The 20655-nt window shown below is 41.4% G+C and overlaps 1 protein-coding gene across 6 annotated transcripts in view; it reads right to left on the bottom strand.

The window, feature by feature from the left end:
- Positions 1–20655, bottom strand: part of LOC103532407 (phospholipid-transporting ATPase ID) — an 86060-nt gene that overhangs the window by 12984 nt on the left and 52421 nt on the right. For all 6 annotated transcript variants that reach the window (XR_003988655.1, XM_030466811.1, XM_030466813.1 and 3 more), the window contains 11 exons: positions 18080–18238; positions 17048–17136; positions 11776–11972; positions 10632–10840; positions 9023–9066; positions 7305–7470; positions 6291–6479; positions 5257–5372; positions 3703–3867; positions 1209–1320; positions 41–146 (listed from right to left, as the gene is read on the bottom strand). Coding sequence is in view for 5 of the 6 variants with exons in the window: in XM_030466811.1 (XP_030322671.1) it covers positions 41–146; positions 1209–1320; positions 3703–3867; positions 5257–5372; positions 6291–6479; positions 7305–7470; positions 9023–9066; positions 10632–10840; positions 11776–11972; positions 17048–17136; positions 18080–18238 (1552 nt within the window). In the remaining variant the exon portion in view is untranslated. The remainder of the gene's footprint in view (positions 1–40; positions 147–1208; positions 1321–3702; positions 3868–5256; positions 5373–6290; positions 6480–7304; positions 7471–9022; positions 9067–10631; positions 10841–11775; positions 11973–17047; positions 17137–18079; positions 18239–20655) is intronic.

The raw sequence follows: 20655 nt of genomic DNA, 5'->3' as shown, positions 1-20655 counted from the left end.
ACAATGCACAGTAAGGAAGTTGTATATTTCAGCTACTGACCTGAGCTCATTAAGTACATCACCAGATGTGCTGCCTTCAATAATGAAAACATCATCCATGTCATCATTCAGCAAGTTGCAGGAGTACCCAATATTCATTGCGGTCTCTGGGAAATAAAAGCAGGGCAGATGAGTGATCTTAGCAGCCTCAAATTCACCGACAGTCTCTTTGGCTGTTTTACACATAGGACAAAATCTCACCAATAAAGCTCAGAGCCTTTCGGAGCTTTAAGAGTTTAAGAGAGTCACCTTGATGGACTTAGCTGCAAATCTCCCCTAAGTGGGATTTACAAGACCATAGAAAAAAAATACTGAATTCTACCAAATTCAAAAAAATTCTACCAAAACAAAGAAGCTCAAAACACTTTTTGGCCAACATACTTGGAGTAACAAAAAACACTTTGTGTTGATTAGGGAAAATTTTTTTAGATTACTTAACTTTCTCCCCTTCTACTCCCAGAAAATCCCCAAACCATAGTGCTTAAGAAGAATATAAGGACATTTTGTTCATAATATGTATATTGGTATTTCATAAACAAAACTATAACATTCAGGGCATGACGAAATGAAACATTTAATTTTTCTCCAAAATTCACTGCTCACTTCTTGGATTAAATTATTTGCAAACTCTTTTGACCTCCCTGAAAAACCACTGTTTCAGTGAAGTTGCCATTTCTCAAGAATAACTTCTTGGAGTCGATTCACCTTTCTCTCCAATTTTATTCCTTCTCCCAAGTTCTACTTCCTCTTTTTCTGTTCTGGATCATTAGTACCAGGACCAAACTGAAACCAACACAGCCTTACATTCCCAGAAAGAAGGAAAGGATTTTTTCCACTTTCTTCACCAGGATGGTAAACTGTATGAAACTGACACCTTTTCACAGCATGTGATGGAGACTATGGGATGCTCATTGCTTTGCCTCTCCAAGAGCAAAGGATGCTGCCTTCACATTGTTTCCAGCCTCAGAATAGGAAGTGAGAATAGGCACTAGCTACAGCTACCTGGTCTAATTCCAGATAATCAGAGTTTTGCCTAGCTGGCAGGAAGAAAAGCCCTGTAAGTTTGTCCTCTGCAATTTTTCAAAAGGAAAAGAATGAGAACATGGATCTTGGCAGACCCATCTGCTGGTAAGAGAAAAGAGGAATATCCAAAGCTGTAGCCTCTTTACCTTGTTTGTCTCCAGTAAGAACCCAGATCTTAATGTTGGCTTTGGCAAGAGTCTCAATTGTCTGTGGAACTCCATCTTGTAACTTGTCCTCAATTGCTGTGGCACCTAGCAGCTTAACAGAAAGCAGCAGGGAAATGGTTAAATCTTCCCATTGCTAGCAAAAGAGAAGTCCATGTAACTGCTCAAGCAAACACAAACGAGACCCAGGAATAAGATTTTTATTCTTCCTCAGCAAATTTACTGTACAGAGTAGAGCCCTGACCCTGCAAATGTTCTAGCCTCTTAATCCTTCAGGCTAAGATGGATCATGAATGTGCATGAAATTACTGGACAACTTATTTGCATAGCTACAGATCTATGTTCTTTCACATGTTCCCTTCACAGTAGATCAAGCTGTCACTGAGGGACAAAGATAGCTTTGGATCCACGTCCCAAAATCTCCATATGCATCCTCTAATGGGGAGCTTGCTTCCAGCCATATTGTACTGCAGCTGTCAAACGGCTGCTAAGCATCTTCTTGAGCCCACAACAGACCTGTGCTCATCCCACACTGCCAATAACTAAGCCTCAGGATGCTCAGGATACAAATTTCCATTATTTTAAAGTTACTGCTTTTTCTGCGTTTTGGAGATGCCACCAGTTGGTGGCTTTAACCTATTATCAAAGGGACATGAATATTTCTCTGCTAGCTCAGGTTTAGACAGCATCTGCTACCACCTACCTCCTGCTGTTGGGAGACTAAATTCAGGGGCTGGCTTTAAGCCCAAGATCCCTCTTGGCTTCCTGGAATGTTCATCATTCGTCAGCTATGAGTGTTATTAATATAGATAATGGCCCTCTATAGGATCCTCAAAACTGCATAATCCACCTTTCCCAGCAGTAGTGCCTGGTACATCTAGACAGAGATCAGATGCTTGCAGCATACAAAGCCAAGTTCTGGGAGTACCTGCTAATCCCTGGCAGCCTGAGTCTGACAGTCCAAAGACGGACACTGATGTGAAATGTATTTAGGAACAGAGAACAAGGTCTTGCATTCCCCACAAGCATTGTCTTTCTGGAGCTGCAGAACAGTTTTGTTCACATGCCTTTGCCTGTCTGCCCAGAACCTGGTATTAGAGCAGCTGGAGGGACAGTCATGATGCTTTCCTGATCCTGGGTCTTCCTTAGTTTTTAGGTCAATCATTGACAAACAGTATTTTTACTACTGTTCTCTGAATTTAACTATGTTCCATCCCCTTCTGACCTTACGCCTTTACTCCCCTAAGGACCCTTAGCAGAAGCCTGCCAAACAGAGGGACTGCTGCTCTTGCCCATCAATCAGACTATGACACTTGGAAGATCCCTACACGTCCCCAAGAACTTTCTGCTTCTGTGCTGACTCTGGCTCTTGCACTCATTCTTCATCACAAGCCAGACCTTCCTACAACCCTCTCTGTGTTCTTCCCACAGCACCTCTGGGAGTAAAATCACTCCTGTAGAAAGTACAGTGAAGGGTTTGGTGTAAACAGCATTTTCTTCTGAGCCACACTTCTTCCTGCTGTGAGCCCATGACATCTTCCTTATTCAGGTCATGAGCTTCATAACCTTTCCTTGCCAAGCAGCTGGCTCCTTAACCTGCTGAACCTCTAGGTCTTTCCTGCTTTGGACATGACCCACAGAGCATTTGCATGATATATTCTCTAGAGGATTAGCATTTTCTGCTACTCTGATGTGACCCAGCTGGTTCTGCTCCATGGACTACGCAACTTCTAGAAGTCATCAGGTCCTCAGCTGATACATACATCTTCCTGATGGAATCCTGAGTGTGCAGTTAATGGAAGGAGCCAGGGTGAGGCTCACAGGATTTTTGAGATTTGAGGAAAGCACTGCTGGGAGTGCAAAAGCTGGATTGCTTCCCTTCAGATCCCACACATCCTTTTTATTCATTATTCATGGCTCTAAAATGCAGGCAGACCCCCTCCCTAGGGCTTTCAAAAAGCTGTAACAACTCTCATGGAAAAAAGAATGACTTGAAGATTGCAGTTTAGCCCTAATTCAAATTGATGCAGACATGTTCATGGACATCATCTCCCTGTCCTGCCCAGGGCTGCAAGAACAAAGAAGACAGTATCTGAAACGGAGGGGCACTGGGGATTATTCACTGCCTGCTGTTTCAAAGACAGAAAAATAAATAGATCAGCCATTTGCACATACAAAGGATAGCAATGAAATATTTTTGTCTCCCTTAGGCTCTAGTATGTCACTTCATCAAAGCTACTCTGACACCCACGTTAGTTAAAATAAAACCATTCCCCTGCTCTGGTGGCTGACACCCCAGTTACTGGCTCCTGACAGAGGTGCTACTGAAGACCCAGGACTGCCATATTCCTGTCACACAACCCACTGAGCTGTTTGCAAATCAATATTTACCAAAGTCTTACTGAGCTGTTTATTAACAAACCATCATCCTCAGTGCCTCCCCCAGAGCTTGGCCCAGATTCCCTGAAACACCAACCATTAGGTCTTTTTCAATCTCTTCATATAACTCTGACAATTTATCTTCCCGTCCTTCCAAGGCAGTGCTGGCTTCATGGTGGCGCTTGCTCCAGTCCTGGAAGTAGTCTTTGTCCAAGTTTTTATAGGCCACCACGAGTGTCCTCAGGCCTTCACCAGCAAACTCCTGCGAGAGAGTGGTGAGGCAGAATAGGTCAAAGAAGAATGGTCTGCTCTGTTGGGCTTACAAAGTACTCTCTGAAAGCAAATGGCTATCTGTAAATGCTTCGTGCCTAAAGTCTGCAGAGGAATGGTGAAAAAAATCACACTTTAAATGACAAACACTGGGGTACTTTTTACCAACTAGTTCCAGACCACTTTGTCATTGATACACGTGGTCCTTACAATGAACAAATTCTAAAGGACTTTCTTATTTTCTGGTTGTAAAGCTTTACATTAACCAGGCAATTGCTTCCCAGGCTCATATGTCTCAACAAAAGGTTCAAAATAGTGTGACCTAAATAAACACTGAACACACAGCCTTGAATTTTGGACCTGGGCTCAACATTTTCAGGCTACAAATGCTGGCTGAAATGCACAGCATGAGCACAGTCACTTGCGACATCTCATCAGGTCCTTGTAACTGTCCTTCTGCAGATGTGTGAATGATGGTATGGATCTCAGTGTCTGGTGGAATAACAGAAAGCCATTTGTGAAAACATATGTGTTCCCCCAGGACTAAAGTAAAGGTGCATCAAAAAACAGAAGACCAGAGCAGAGATGTTTTTACTATTGCACAACCCCTATGGCAAAACTTTTTGTTATCTAGTGCTCTGTACCGTACCAGTAGGATCTGGCATCACAAGGGGCAGCAGATATTGGCCAAAAAACAACTATTCACATAGAGTAACCACCTCCCACTGCATACTATCTACAATAAAACAGGCACAAGCCTGAGTGAGGCATTTTCCTTGCTGTACAGTAAAAATGCCCCAGTATGAACTGAAAGAAGGGCTGTTGAGCAAGAGCACATCCCAGAGCCTGACCTATTTCTAATGACTGAAACCCCTTGGATGGCAATCACTGCAGATCTAAATTATATTCAAGAAGTTAAACCAGCTCTGTGGCCCTTTATTGATGACCTGAGTTATTCTGAGCCAAGGCACGCTTGACTGCATCAGGTGCATATGTAGTAGAGTAACAGCAGACTTGGATGGAATTTAGTTGCCAAAATACAGATGAGTTCTGCCACCTTACGTGTTTCGCCTCTCCTGCCTGGCTTCCAGCTCCTACTCCAGAAAAGCACAAGTCTTCTGAATGTCCTGTATTGTATTTGCCATCCACATCCTGATGCCCCGGAGCAGTCCAAATGGCATCTGGTGCCCATGCTTAGACAACTGATTTGAGACCTAAGACTTTAATAATTAATGTCCACCTCCACTCCATAATTTAAAAAAAGGTGCTTAGGTGCCCCTTTCCAAAATCTGTTTTTTTGCCTCAACACAAAGTACATTTCCAAACCTGGAGAAAAGGAAGCCATTAAATGCAGAGATGATGTGCAGAAGGAGATACTTACATTCAGGTGTTCTGTGGTCTCCTCTTTGAGAGAGTCGCAGGATGAATGAAGCAGTTCATAAAGAATGGTGTCAGCTCCCTTGCAGTACAAAGTCAAGTCACCTTCTGGACTCTGCACTAAGAGGAAAAGGAAAAGAAATGCTACAGATTCCAGACTGAGGCCCTTGGGATTCACAACACTTGCATCAAAACAAAGAGAGATTTTTAGAGATGTCCAGATTCCACCAAGTGTTGGCAGACTTCCAGGAAGAAAGACAAGCTTTACCTAGAACAGAAGATAAAAAAACTGCTCTCTACATCAGCTGTAGATTTAGGTTAGACATCAGGAAGAAATTCTTTCCTGTGGGGCTGGTGAGACACTGTCCCATGTTTCCCAGAGAAGCTGTGACTGCCCCACCCCTGGAAGTGCTTAAGGCCAGGATGGATGGGACTTGGAGCAACCTGGTCTAGTGGGAGGTGTTCCTACCCATAGCAGAGAAGCTGGAACTAGATAATCTTGAAGGTCCCTTCAAACTGAAGCCATTTTGTTATTTTATGGTATTCCTGTCCTCAAAGTATCTGAGGATGCTGGAGAGTTAGTAAAGAGTACACAAAGTTTCTTGAACCATCACTCCATTTTCCTTTTGGGAAACTGGATTTCTCTACTCATTCTTGCTTTCTCTTTTTACATTTCTCCAGATTTTGCTGATAATTTTAAAGTAGATTAGAAGGATGGCCTTTCTTGCATCATCATGGAGGAGGTAAGATAAACAAAACACTTAGTGTCTTCAGGAGGCTGCTCCATCATTGTGGTCCAGATGTAGAAATGTTCTCCCAATATAATATATGTTCTCCCCATATAAGCTGCCTAAGCTTATATTTAGCACTGTTGCTGTGTAACAGAAAGGTCAATGCAGCCCATCTCAAGTGCCCAGAAGTAAATGTATTTAGAAAGCATTGCAAAGGAGGTCTCCTAAAAGCAGAACTCAGTAGAATGACCGATAAATTGAGAGCCTAAAAAGTAAGGACAGAAAGAAAGGAGAAAGGGAAACATACCAATAACAGACATCCGCTTGCGAACATTGTTGAAGTCGAGAATAGCCAGGAGTTTGTAGATTTTTGTTTCTCCCATCTCCACAACAGTGATGGTCTCTGGTGTGCGAGCCCGGAACACAAAGCCAAAGTTTCTGGCAGCAGTGACAAGGGCTCCCTCATCAGGAGATTGGGCCTGGTAGACCAAGCTACCTGACATGCAAGTAAAAAATGGTTATGTGGCTTCTGCCTTGCTTCTGAGGCAGAAGCAATTTCAATAAATGTGAAATCAAACACATGATACAGCAGTTACCCTTTGCTTTTCTGTCTATCCCCAGAAGTGCAGCACTGAAAAGCACCTTATGTCCACATATCTCCAGCAAGTCACATCAACCCATCCTCCAGGCCAGTGCCAGAGGCTCCCTAGATTCTTCTGAGGTCTTCTGTTGCTCTCTTTGGAATCTAATAGATCTCACTGAGAGGGAAAATGCCTTGAGTTTTATCCCTTCTAGTTACATCTGCATTTATTTTTCTCATCAGCATTTTCACCTTATATTTGTCAATTAATGTTTTTAGCCTTTAAAGCATTTAACCAAAGCATTTAACAGTTTTTAACCTGTCTGGGATTTGAGAAGACTGACAGGGTACTTGTGGGAACACTGGGTGAGTGGAGGTAATGAGTCTCCAGTGGGTAGGTGTTCTATGCTCTTTTCTTTAGCAGACTTGAGTGCAGAGCAGAGAAAGAATAGGGCAAGCCATCTGCCACCTCAGGGAAGCTATGGCACCTGCAATTTCCGCACTCCAGAGATGTGGTGTTTGCAGTAGTGTCAGCTCCACCACAGGAACAGAGAAGGAGTGGAGGCCCTGGTCCTTTCTCTTCCCATGTGGCATCTCCAAAGACACTGATTTATGTGTGGCCATATACTACAGAAAATCACCAAGGAGCCAAAAGGACCAATAACAGCTTCTGTGGAGAGAAGACATACTGTGTGCAAGGTGAACATAACCACTCAGTCTGCTGCCTTCAACAGTCCTCACCTTCCTTCTTCTCCTCTGGCATCACTGTGTGACAAAGTGAGAGCAGCCGGAAGAACCTGTGCGTTGGGACATCACTCAGCTTCACAGCTTCCACCAGGCTATGGTCATAGAAAGCAAACTTTGGGTCGGCTAACTGGTTGTATGAGAAATCAACCTTCTCTGTGTTCTGCAAAAATATGGCTCAGTGTTATTTCTGGAGCTCTCAGATGCCTGTACGCCAGTGCCTGTCCATCATAACTCCCCTCTCTGCTTCACATTTACAAAGGGCCCTCTCCTACAGGGCCATTTGTCACAGAGACTGATGAGTGGAGGGTCATGAAAACTACTGAATCACAGGAAAGGACAGGCACTTGAGGTGCCTTTCAGAGCAGCAATCAGGCCGAGAACCTGATTAGCTAAAGATACCTCTCTGCAAATGGTACTACAGGATTTCTGCCAAAGGATTTTTATACTTAAGAAATTCCTGCCTTCAATACAGGCCTGCTTGGAGACATAATGTTAATGATGTCAATGACTGCCTGCAAGAGGGGAGAGGGGAATCTCAGTTTAAAACAATCAAAAAGGCTGGGCTGTCCGTCTTATTTTCACAAAGCAAGAAAATAAATCCTGATATGGAAAAAAAGATGACAGAAAAGTGATGTTAAGATTCAGTTCCACGAGCAATGCCCATCTCACATAAACACAAGGAGCCCCAAGCAGAGGGGAACATAATGGAGAAATGGTCAGAAGCTCACAGCATGATGTGTCACAGAGCAATGCTGGGCCAAGCCTGCCCAGGATGATTCTGACTGCTGACCCATCTCTGCTGAGGTCAGAGTTTCCAGGATGGGAGTAATTCTTTTGACCTCTGCAAGCTGACAACACTTACAGTAAGAGCACAGGCACACCCCACACACACTCATCTGCACAAGGTCCAGGCTCTGTGACACCATGGGTGTGGGGGCAGCAGCTTTTTGACCCCCAGGACTCTGCTCTGGCCAGGATCATGGGCAGGAGCAACTGTCAGGAAGCCAGTTGGCAGGACACCAGCATGTGTCCCCAAGTCAGTTACCCCTTTGTATTTTGCTGCCTGATCAAGGACAGTCTAGAAGCACAGCACTTGGCATAAATGGCCAATTTCAGTGGATAATTTAAGTTTAAATGTCCTGGAAATGAATCATTGGAACAAAGACTGGGATTTTCATCATCTTGCCCTTTGTAATGTGGATTACTGCATGCAGTTTTCAGACATTTTAGAAATCCAGGTCATGTGGGTTTGTGCCAGCAAGCAGAGGATAGACAGAAATGGAAAGTCATCCATTTGCACACTCTACAATGTCGAGACATTAGGGGAAATTGACAGTGACCTTGTTATCTATATGAGCTCAACTTACTCATTCCCCACCAATGGCTTAATTAACTGTAACAGATAATAAAAATCACCACAGCCCACACATCCAATAAACATCACTTGCCAAGTATTCAAGAGGAGCTGTGCATGCACTAGGATGTCATGTGAGGCTGAGGGAACAGTTGGTACTTAGACTACCTGACCTGAAGGTTTAAGCCAGGCTTACTGGAAGGGAATACAACTCTGGCAATCCTCTGACATCCACAAGAACACACGTCCCTGCTGCCTGGGTCAAGAGTATGAGCTGTGCCTGGGTGGGCTGTGCCACTGGCACTTAGGCAGGCAGGTCTACAGAAAGCACAGATCCTGCTTGCATCTGAGTACTTACCTCAGTTATTTCTATCCTTTGTCCAGACATATCATGGACATCACCTGCAAGCAAGAAAGACTGAAATTACAGTCACGAACTCCAGATAAGTGCAGTCTCTGACCTTCTCTACCACAAAAATTTGCTTAACTATTTTTAAGCTAGTATCTGGTTAAAAGGCTTCAGAGAGGATATATATCTTGACATGGGCACTGGAGACTGGTGATTAATATCAGTCAATTTCTGTGCTGATCTGTGACAAAATCAAGAGACTGACAGAAGATACTTGAGACACAGAGCAGTTACCATGAAAATGTTGGCATTTGGGTAGAGAAGACTTAGCTCAAGCTGTACCCAGAAAGGATGTAGTGCAAGTGGCTTTTCCATTTGACCCCAATCAGAAAATCCAAAGAACTATATTCCAGGGAAGAAGCTAAGCATTTAGAAAACTATTAAATATAGACTATCTGCCTCCTTTCCACATATTTCCCACTCATTTCTTGAAGCCATATCCTATGTCTATGCTGAATGACACCAACCTTGGAAAATCAATGACAGGACACAAGAATTAACAGACCAAATATTTTTCAAACTGTTTAGCAGTACTAATGTTGGCTAGCAGAGTAGCACTGTTTGAGATATGATGGTGTCCAATTACACACAAAAACCACCAAGATAACTCTGGAGAAAAAACCTTCCTTCATTAGGCCAGCTGATAGTGCTGACAAAAAAAAAAATGCAAGCTTTCTAGCACCAGCAGATTTGACAGAAGCAAAACAAGCATCAATCTATGGCTAAGCAGTGACTAATTTCTGTGGGGTAATCCAATGATGTTAATCAATTAGTCAAACTGTGAAATGTTAGCACCTCTTGAGCAGTATGAAGAAAATGGACCCAAGGCTATACAATATATGACTCTGTTAAATCAATGACTGTTAGGATCTAACAGAGTTAACACTTTTTATATCCCATTTTTTCCATCTCCCTACAAACTTGTCTCTCTTCTGGCAGGTGAAATATGTCAGGAATAAAGACAAATTACCAAGCCATTGACTAGGTGCCAACCAAAGGTGCTACCTGAACAGAATGTGGAAAACCTCTGCTCATGACATGAAAAATGGCTTCATAAGAGAGATAACAACATGAGAAGCTGACAAAATTTTCACATAGCATCCTGAAGGATGGATGATTTCAAAAGTGGTTAAGAGAATTAGTTATGTGAGTTAAGTGGTATGTTTCACAGGATTAACTAGGTCAATAAAGAACATAAGGGCTGAGATTACCTAGGCAGTGATATTATCAAAAAACAGATTTTGAGTACAGATGTAGCTAAACCAGGACCAACAAAGAAAAAGTAGTAAGGGGCAGGTTCTTTTGTAGGGCAAGTACTAGGGAAGAAAATAGAAGGTCTAAGAGTGACAAAAAGGTGAAAGAAGGGACAGGAAAAAGATGTTAAGATATGCAAGTGATTTAGCCAGGGCTATCTTCGCATCCCTGGTGGGCAGACCCACACTTGATCACTGCAGCTTCTTACAAGAGACTCTCTTCTGGTTGTCACATTTAATTTCTGTGAACCAAGAGGCATATAATAGGATTAAATCCAGAGAATAAGACAAAATAGATTACCTACCATAGGATTTGCCATTGATGGAGCATTTGTTGAAACACATGATGTTCTGAGTGAGAGTTCCTGTTTTGTCTGAGAAGATGTACTTGATCTGCCCCAGCTCTTCATTGAGTGTAGTGGTACGGGCCTGAGCTGGAGTGTCACTCAGAGGATAATACATTTTACTGTCCCAGTTAATGTAGAAACTGTTACCCAAGCGTATAATCTCAACACTGGAGAAAGGAGAAGGTGATGGAATATTCATTAGCTTAAGGGGAGATACCTTCATCTTCAGCACCACCATCAGCAATTGCAATTAGCAGAGAACCGTGAAGGTAATGACAGGGTGGACTCCTCAGGTTGTCCTCCAATAGCCTGCATTACTAATGCTGAAACAAGTCCCACTGAAATTATGTTCAGTTTATAATTTCTTTCCTTTTCTTTACTTATAAAACAACATCTTATGGGTATATTTGAAAAGTTGTAGAAGTTTTCAGAACCTTGTACTTTGCCCTGTTGAACTTTCAGTTTGCACAGGCTCAGCCCTCAAGGCAACCAACACAAAAAAGTCTCAGTAGCAAAGCTGTCTAAAGAGTCAGGTGCAATAATAAACTCTACAGGCCTGCTCAGTCCATACCCCACTCTCAGTGTTTTGAGAGAATCAAGGATGCATTGCCTACTCTCTACCTTTGCTTGCCTATCTGCAATAACCAACACAGCTCTACTCTTTTTGCAAAGCAGTGACATTCACTCTACCTATACAGCACCAAGTACTATGTATCCTCAACCTGATTACATCTACTTTTTCCTGGCAATCCACTTCTCAGGTGAGCCCTACAACCACCTCAAAAAATGTGCCATTTGGTTGGTTTGATGGGCAGTGTAAGTGAGAGAGAGCAAGAAATTACCAGTCCTACTCCTATAGCATGTTACACTTACACATCCTCTTTAATTGCAGAACCATCATTCTCTTTTCCAGAGCTCACTGCTGTCCCTGGTCCAACCTAATAAAGACCTCCAAAATGAGCAGAAAGAAGAAAAGCATTGCTGTGGCTGTGCACCATCATCCACAGTGGTGCTGCATCTCTGTCTAGGGAAAATGTTGCTCTCAGCTAAACTTCAAGCTAAACCTCTATTAAGATGAAACATGAAGCCTCCTGGCACCTACCTGACATAAAGCGAAATTGGAACCACTGTGTTTAGAATGATCACATAGGACCAGAACATGAGAAAGCCAGAGTAGGAGGCTGAGTCAACACCTTCTGCCCAGGGCAGATAGACCTGGAAGTAGTAGCCCTTATTATACTCCCAGATGCCATTGCCAATGGCTAGGATAAGACACATCAGTCCTAAAAATGCAAAGATCTGAAAAACAAAACAAAACCAAAGACAAAAAAGTATGTATTATATAAACAAGGATTTTATTGTGTACAGATTAATCAGAAGACCCTACTGAGACTGGGTCAAACAACCCTTAATCACAGGAAAATGTGCCTACTAGTGAAGGAGGAAAACCAGCAAAGTTGTAACAGCTGCACCTCAAGGAGAAAATTATGCACTGGAGAGTCTGGCAATTTGGAATCACAAGACCTCAAACAGTGGGGGATTTAAGTCCCAGGCAAACACCTAAGCCAGAGGTGCTCATGGGCAACTGGCTGCAAAACACTGAGTCTTGTTAGAGGCAAATTTAGCTGTGAGTTCCCAAACATCTGGCTGCACACTTGGGAATGGAAACTGTCTGGAAGGTTTCACCTAGCCATTTGCTAGGTGTGGTTTTCCTCACCATTTCTGAAAAACTACAAAAGATAATTTCTAACACAGAAAATTCAGCACTGTGCAGGTTGGAAATTTGATGGTTAGAGGAGAGGTAATTATTGACTCCAAACTCAGGGTTGCCTTGGTACCCCCCATCACCACCTGATTACATTTCCTCTGAACAAATGCTACCAGGTGATGAGCACCCTTGGACTTCAGAGAAGCCTATTTCCTGAAGCCTACAGCAACCAGGGGGACAACAACTGGGAAGACAATTTCAAAGAGGGTCACCTCAGTCAAACCTGGGACTTGATTAGAAACATTTAATAGACAGAAAAACATCACAAATGTCATGAAAAGAACTTTTTATTAAAAAGAAACAAGAACATCACAATACAGATTATGTGGAAAAGCGTAAAATAAGAAGAGGAAGAAGGGAATTTAATAAGAATCAATATAAACTGCAAGGAATTAGGGTTATATAAAACACCAAGAAAAGAAAGCAGTAAATTCTTGAACAGAGGTTGGAAAAGACAGACATGTTCAAGACAACAGTCATCCATGAATGAAGGGAGAAGGAAGCAGAATGAAGTTTCTCTCTCATATGATGCATCAAATGGAAAAGACAGATGTCATCTGAGACAAAGAACACTATGTATCTAATAATAAGGATCTTTAATCCAGTGGGTTGAAGTAAGTTAGAGATGAGAGCTTAGAGGCACTAGCTGAGAAATCCTCTTAACCTGTAAGGTTAATTTTTAACAAGACTTTGAAAACTGGGAAACTCCACCATATTGAAAATCTGCTAACACAGTTCCAGTATTTGAAAGGTAGAAATGGTAATAAACAAAGTTAATTTGACATAATTTCTGGATGTATGGTAACAAAAACAGCTCTGTTGATGTGGACTTCTCCAAATATTTTGGCTTAAAACAACCAACATGCTTATAAACATGTGAAGATATGGAATCATCAGGCTGCACAACAGGGCAATTAGAAATCAACTCTTGCAAGTATGTTCATTAGGGAGGAAATATCAGTAATTTGTGCCATTGTGTATAAGGCAACCAAGTAACAGTCACATTACAACAGTAATCAGCCAGTTTAAAAAACAGTTATTGAAGCACAAACATTACTGATAAAGCTCATAGTTGTATTGCAGAGGTAATCTATGAGAGGAGGAAGGATATTTTTATGGAGTGATTTGAATCACTTGATGAAAGGTTCCCATACATCCAACTTGAATTTTAATACCAAGAGGCTGCTAAATGGGAACTGCAGTAAGTAAAGGTGCTGCAATGAGTTTCAGGGGACACATACATTTTCCACAACAGTAGTAGCTTTTCTATTTAATTAGGGGAGGCCAAATAAATTACTGCACTTGTGAAATGGAGACAATATAGCTTGTTGGTAAAGAATGTTTTGCAGTGTTTTTAAGCCCCTGTGGCCAGCAGTAAAAACAGACTTCAATTTGTACTGTTTTTATCATTATGACTTAAGGATAGATGAGAGGCATGACCTGGGGACCAATAACATCCTTTATGAAACCAATAGGCAGAGACAGAGAAAATAGAGAAGCCTGTCCATTTTTACAGACAGTTCTGTTGGTCAAGTAAAAGTTATTACTTGTCTCTGTAGACCTTGACTGTTGTAAAAGAAATTAATTACAGGAGGCAGCTGGCTCTTCTGTCTTATCACTTACCCTGGATGACTCCTTGATGTCCCACAGGTTCAATATTATCAGTTTGTAGACTATCAAAATCTATGTAGGCAATTCAACATGTGGCTAAGCAACAGAAATATACGTGACGCAAGACAGAAGTTGAGCTTTGCCGTATCGTAGCAGCTCTTGTCTATCACTGCAATTGCTTTATTTTGTAGTTTGCTCTACATACATTTTGCATGTCAACACTCTTCCCCCACAGCTCAACTTGTGTGCCACAGTGGTGCTTACACAAAGTTCATTAAAATTTTGTTTGCTTTGAGAGAAATGCAAAAGACTGAGCCATCAACAGCAGCCCCAGATATTAATTTCTGTGCAGGGAAAAAACTGTGTGCAGGGTGTTGTAATCATAACCACAGCTCTGCAAGAGAAGGACATGAGAAAAACCCTGATCATAGGTCTGTGTATGCTCATGGGGCTTCTCAGCATGAACATCTTCCCTCTCTGGGTCCTGCCCATGCGCTGCCTGTGAAAGATGCTCTGCAGGATTTGGTAGGATTCTTGTAAAGGGGAACTGACTTTTGATAAACATTTCCTGTTGGACTGTGAATAAAAATAGTTTCTTTACTGTCACTCCTGTGTTTTGCTTTGGGATTTGAAGCACTAAGTTATTTAAGAGATTAAGGTGACAGCCCTATTTTCTGAAAAAATGCTCCCCCAAGCATGCTAAAATATAAGTTCTGGAGGAAAAAACATTCCTGGAACTCTTGGGTGTATCTCTGGTGGACGAACATTCCCTGCTCTCTCCAATTGCAAAGAAACACAACCACGCATGAAAAAACAGCTATGGCTGCTATCTGGAAAGGTTCACTCCTGATTAACCCTTGTCGGGAAACACTGGGGGGGACATTGAATGAGGAATACATAGATGAGCCTTGCCTAAACAGTGCTTTGTGTCTGGAAATTTTATGCACAGATAAACACAAACCAGCTTTGCCAGTGTTTATGTGGAGCAAGTTTCACTACACTCAAAATGAGCTATTTATAGTAAGCTGTGTCTCCTTTTTATTTCCAGACTCAAGAGCATAATATTATACTACCTCTTTTAATGACTTCTTTGTAATCTGTGACCACCCAGTGAGCTGGTAGGACCTGCTACCACATCCCTGTGGGTGTGCAGAGCACCTCATACTTAAGGTAGGACAAAGTTTTACTTACCAAAATGTTAGGTGCCTTAAAAATGTGTGAAGGTGGCAAACACACCCTTGGCTCCAGCAGCACCCGAGATCCCAGGCAGAGGCTGATGCAATCAGCTGCAACTTGCTCAGCTTTTTAAAATGAAGCCAAGAAGTAAATCCATCTCATTTGTGCTCATGAGGGAGGCTGAAAGCTCTGGGTGGGGCCCATGACTTGTGAAAGGTGATTTGGAAAATCTTAATTGAAAACTACATTCCAAGTTTTTCTCTGCTCTGTTTCTGTGGATGGATCCTCCACAGCCCATTCTCCTCTCTAGCTAGAGTACAGCAGAACATCTAAGAAAATGTGACGTTTTTCAAACACTTGCAAAATTTAGAATGTAAGATGTCCAAACCTTGTTTGTTTTTGCTATACCCTTATGTGTAAGGGCAAAAAAACATTGAGGAAAACAAACTGATGGTAATAACCAAGATTTTCACTCAGCAGAGGCTGATGTCAGATTACAAAAGTCAAGGGCATGTCCTGAGGTACCTGAAGCAAGGACTCAAGAGGGCTTGAAGACACTGGAGTGGCTCTCCAGGCTGTGGCACTGCTTTACAGCAAATACACGCAGTTCAGAACACAGCCTCAAAGCCCCAGGAGCTGGGCAAACAGCTGTTGCTTTGGTATAATTTCAGTCTCACAACAGGACAACTGGCTCTGCCCACTGACATCTCCTGTCCCTGGGCTCACCGAAATATCTTTTGGGATTCTGAGAAAAAAGCAGGAGGACAAAGGCTGGGATGAAGTGGCAAGACTGGAGAGTGATGCCGTCCTGGACAGGTTTGCCGAGGAGGCATGAAAGCAAAACTCAGAATATCCTGGCTGTGATGGACAGACTGCTGCTGGATGCCTTCTCCAGACCTCACTTCACCACCTGGTGATGGATCCTGGCTCCTGCTTGGCTGTCAGGTTGGGCTGGAGCAGGAACAGGAGGGAACAAGAGGAAACAGTGGTCTCCAGACATTCCCAGGGTCATAAACTGAAGGTGGTGTAGCATGCATGAGAAATCATGACAAACTTCAACCCAAAGGAAAATAAAAGCCTAACACTAAAGAGCTTTTCTTCAAGGAACACTGAGTAAAGCAATGTCAGAGTGTTTGTCTTTCTTCACTGAGTGCCGTTGAAGTCAAGTGCTAAAATCTTGGGATAGTTTGTAAAAGAATCACTATCTGGCAGTATTTGCCATTGGTTAAAACCACTGACAAGTTTAGCCCTCAAATCAGATCTGTTTTCCAAATCGAGGAAAGTGACTGCTATATAAGATTAGTGTTCTCAGAATTCCCAGCCACTAAAAACTCCAGGTTTTGAGTATAAATGAGATCATTTCTAATATTTTACCTTACTGTGTTAAATCAGAAGCTGACATCATGTTAATGACCAAAATTCATTACCAAGTCCTGCAGATATCACCAGATGCCAAGAAATAAGGAAGAAGAAGGAGATCTGCTAATGTTTATTTAAATAGAAAATGACAAAAATTACTAGGGAAAAAAGGCATTTGCAGGCTTCAAAGCAATTCTCACAAAAAATGCAGAGCAAGGGAGAGCAGAGCAAATGAAAAGCTCAGAAGACAAGTTCTTAATGCTGTCAATGTAATGGCCTTGTTTTGAAAGATGGGCTGGCAGAGGCACTGCAGAACTCAGGCTGCTAATAAATTAATACATAATTTTTCTTTTCATCATTAGTCACTTCTGATATCCCCTCATTTGTGTGGACAAAGAGGTGGAGCATCTGGAAATTATAAACACATCTGAAGAAATGAAGGCACATAAATCAGGCTTACCACCAACACAAGGACATTCATCAGCCGATCAATGCTGGTCCGTTTAAAAGTTGTTTTTCCACTGTTCTGCATTAGTTTGGTGTCTGGCCCTGGAGACAAAACATGATTGTGATTTTTAGTAATAAAGCTGATTCTATCTGAGGCCCCTTTGTGCTTTACAGCATAAATACCCATCACAGTTCTCTTGAAGGCAGGTACATACTGTTCACAGTGCTGGTGAGAAACTTAGGGAGAAAAAGGCCATTTCACTTGCCTTAGATCATGTGGAGATAGTCACATAAAGCCATTAATTCTGAAAATTTGACCCTGCTTTCTTCTTTCAACAGTCAACCCTCCCTTTCAGGTTTAATGACTTTCACAGAATACCTGATACTGCTGTGTTATTGCTGACATATTACACATCCTCTCATATGTCTGCAGCAATATAGTAACAATAGAAGGTCTATGCTCATCAAAAGCACTGATCTAACTGTCTACAATACTGTTATCTATGACCCTGATATTCCAATATGTATTAAAATCATAGATAAATGATATGGAATTTTTAGTGAAATATATAGAAGATTGAAAAATTTTGCACAAGCCTAGTCGAGAACGACTCCAGTTGGCTCAGTGTGGGCCACTAAAGGTAGATTAAATTCAGCTTTGATCCTTAAACAGATTTAATTCTTGTATTATTTCTCACTGATTGATCAAGACTTCTCTCATATATTCTGCAGCATGCATTTCTGAAATAAAGGATTACTTCAGCTTACTAAAGCACTAATTCAAGGTGAAATTGGATGTTTTAATGTAGCATTTGGAATCTAGTTTTCTCTTATAGACCATAACAAATCTTAGATTAAAATTCCCTGCAATAAGCATAATTTCTAGCCTAGAGTTAAGGCTAAAAATTTTTGCTTTTGTTCTTGTAGAAACATATTTTCCAAAAAAAGGAAAAAGCTTGGGTCCTTTGTGCATCCTGGGTGTGCAAACTGTATTTCCATGCTAGTACTGCTGTGCTCTACAGTTCACATCAATTTTCCTACTTACCAGCATAAATAACAAGACCAAAGCACCATTCTGTGTTCCTAATAGTACAGCCCCTCAGCAACATCTTCTCATTGTCCAGGGCGTATTTCTCTCCTCGAAGAGTCAGAGTTCCTGTGAACTTATCTAGCTTGTTATTTGGTGCCTCACATCTTACTTCACCTGTAAAACAAAGGTAAAAACAAAAAAAGAAACATTGGCCCAGAAATATACCAGTTAACACTGCATTCTCAGATGCTCCCCAGACAGGAGAAGAGTTTCATATTTACCACTGTTTTGGGATACTGCTCCTTCCCCATATTCATGTCATAATTGAATGAACCACAATGAGCTTGGATTTATCTTATTCTTTGAACATGGCAGTTTATTATTGGTAGAGTAGAAAACAAAGTTTCCACAGCTTTTATATGGGTGAGAAGAAATGTTGAACCAGCAATGTACTTTTAATCCTTTTACAGCAAGTTCATAGTGGTAGGATTTCACAGGAGAAATTTTGCTAAAAGTGCTGATCCCACATAATTCCTATTCTATTTTCTCTAAAACTGCAGGAGCTCAAGCGAGAAAAATCATAGCCTGAAGGCTGCAAAAGAGTAATTACGTGAGGTATCTTTGTTCACTGTTTTTTAATTTTGTCTATTTTACAACATGAGTCCCAGTAGTGCATGAAAAAAGATACTGCTACCTTCTTTGATCACGCAGCTGACACAAAGTGATTGGAGACCCTGTTCCTATCTACATGCTTTATATTTATTTTTTGTAATAAAAAGTGTCCACATAAAACTGGAAACATAGATACTTTGATATAAAAAAATTGTTTAAATCAACATCTGCTCTTGGCATCTAAATGTGGTTGTGTTGGAAATAATTGGAAACTACAAATATTCCATACTGAAAGGGAAACTAAGAGTTCAGTCTGTTAAGTAAGCCAGCAGGAACATCGAAGTTATTTTGATTATGGGCTACAAATATCCACATAAGAACTAGCATTTGCAGAGAATGTAGATGTTCCACACACCAGGCTCAAGAGCCGGGACTCAAAATCCAGAGAAGTCCAGAAGAAAAGTACAACCTTAAGTATTGTGGTAGTATTCACCACTGCAAACTTTAAGATCAAGAATGGGTGCTCTTCTCTTGGAAAAGCCTCTCTACTCTCACCTACTTTCTCTCTCTCTGCCCTAGGATAATCATCAGGCTGATTGTGAAGTGATGAGGAAAATCTGTGGCATGTGTGACATCAGAGCTTATAGTAACAACCATGGTGATTCCCTAGAGCACCATCTGGTTAATCCAAGAACAGCCAGACCTGTATTTCCACCATGTTCAAAAGTCTGCTATTACCAAACCTATCTCACTGAAGCCCTTACGACTCCTTGAAAAGCACAACAAAAACAGAGACTTTGCAGAGAAGCCTGAAACACAGCACAAGACTTTGGTGAATGAAACAAAGGGCATGACCCCACCAGGAAGACAGTGCCTCTCCCTCTGACAACACTTGTGTGAGTGCCCTACATTTCAGCATCCTCAACTGTGCGCCCATAAAGGGGTGGATCTGTTACTGATTTTGAGATCAGGAGAGATTCATCCAAATCAGACAGACCACAAAAGAAAGAAAAAAAAAAAAGAAAAAAAAAAAGAGATTCACCTGCACTGACCCCAGCAACTCTGTAGCTGAAAATACCTCCTGTCTCCTTCTCCCATTGACAGCAAGATGATACCTGAATGCATTTCACCCAAAAGAGTTAAATACAGCCAAGTCTACATGTGATAAGCAGTAGGTAACAGAAAAATATTGTTTCTTTTCTCATCTCCCAGTTCCCCACATCAAGTTCAGCATTTTCCTTGTCTGAACCATTGCAATGTCAACAAACATCATAACTCATATTAAGCATTCCACTGAGTGCCTGTATTGACTGCTCAACCCTTTCCTCTCTTCCTGTCTTAAGAAGTAATTAGATAAAGAGTTACATAAATATTTAAATACTTCTGCAGAGGTTTCTGAGGAAATGCAAGGTTGGGTCTGATTCCAGGCACTCTTCCCATTGCTCTGCCAAATATAAATCATCCTGTGAAACATTTTATTAATTTTAAGTATTGCTCAGAGGCCACTTTTATTTTCAATGTAACTAAAATAGAGGTTTAAAGGGTATACAAATATTTTATTTTAAAAGTTTTAATTTTAAAATATTTTTAAATATTTTTTAAATATGTGGGTTCAAGAATGCAGTATCCTTAGATAAGCATTACACAGAAAATGTTTGAAAAAGTATTTAAGATGAATATTTTGCTTGCAAATTTATATGCACTGCAGCCTCTTCAGGAAAATAATTGGGACATGCCACTCTGACTACTAACATAAAGCATATAACTGCAGACACTGTTAAAACATATTTCTCAAAACCTAAACCACTCAGAACCACAGCCACCATTTCAGAGAAATCCTGATGTACTACAGCTGAGACCACACAGATGTTTTCATAGAACCTCAATGTAGAAAGCAGCAAAAAGCCCATGCTTGAATGACTGTCAGAGACAGTCTTACGTATGCTAACTCTCTACAATTTGTCCTGGATTCATCTAGC

Source organism: Calypte anna, chromosome Z, assembly GCF_003957555.1.
Source record: "Calypte anna isolate BGI_N300 chromosome Z, bCalAnn1_v1.p, whole genome shotgun sequence".
In the NCBI taxonomy this organism is placed as follows: Eukaryota; Metazoa; Chordata; class Aves; order Apodiformes; family Trochilidae; genus Calypte; species Calypte anna.
This window is presented reverse-complemented; position numbering and strand designations above follow the sequence as displayed.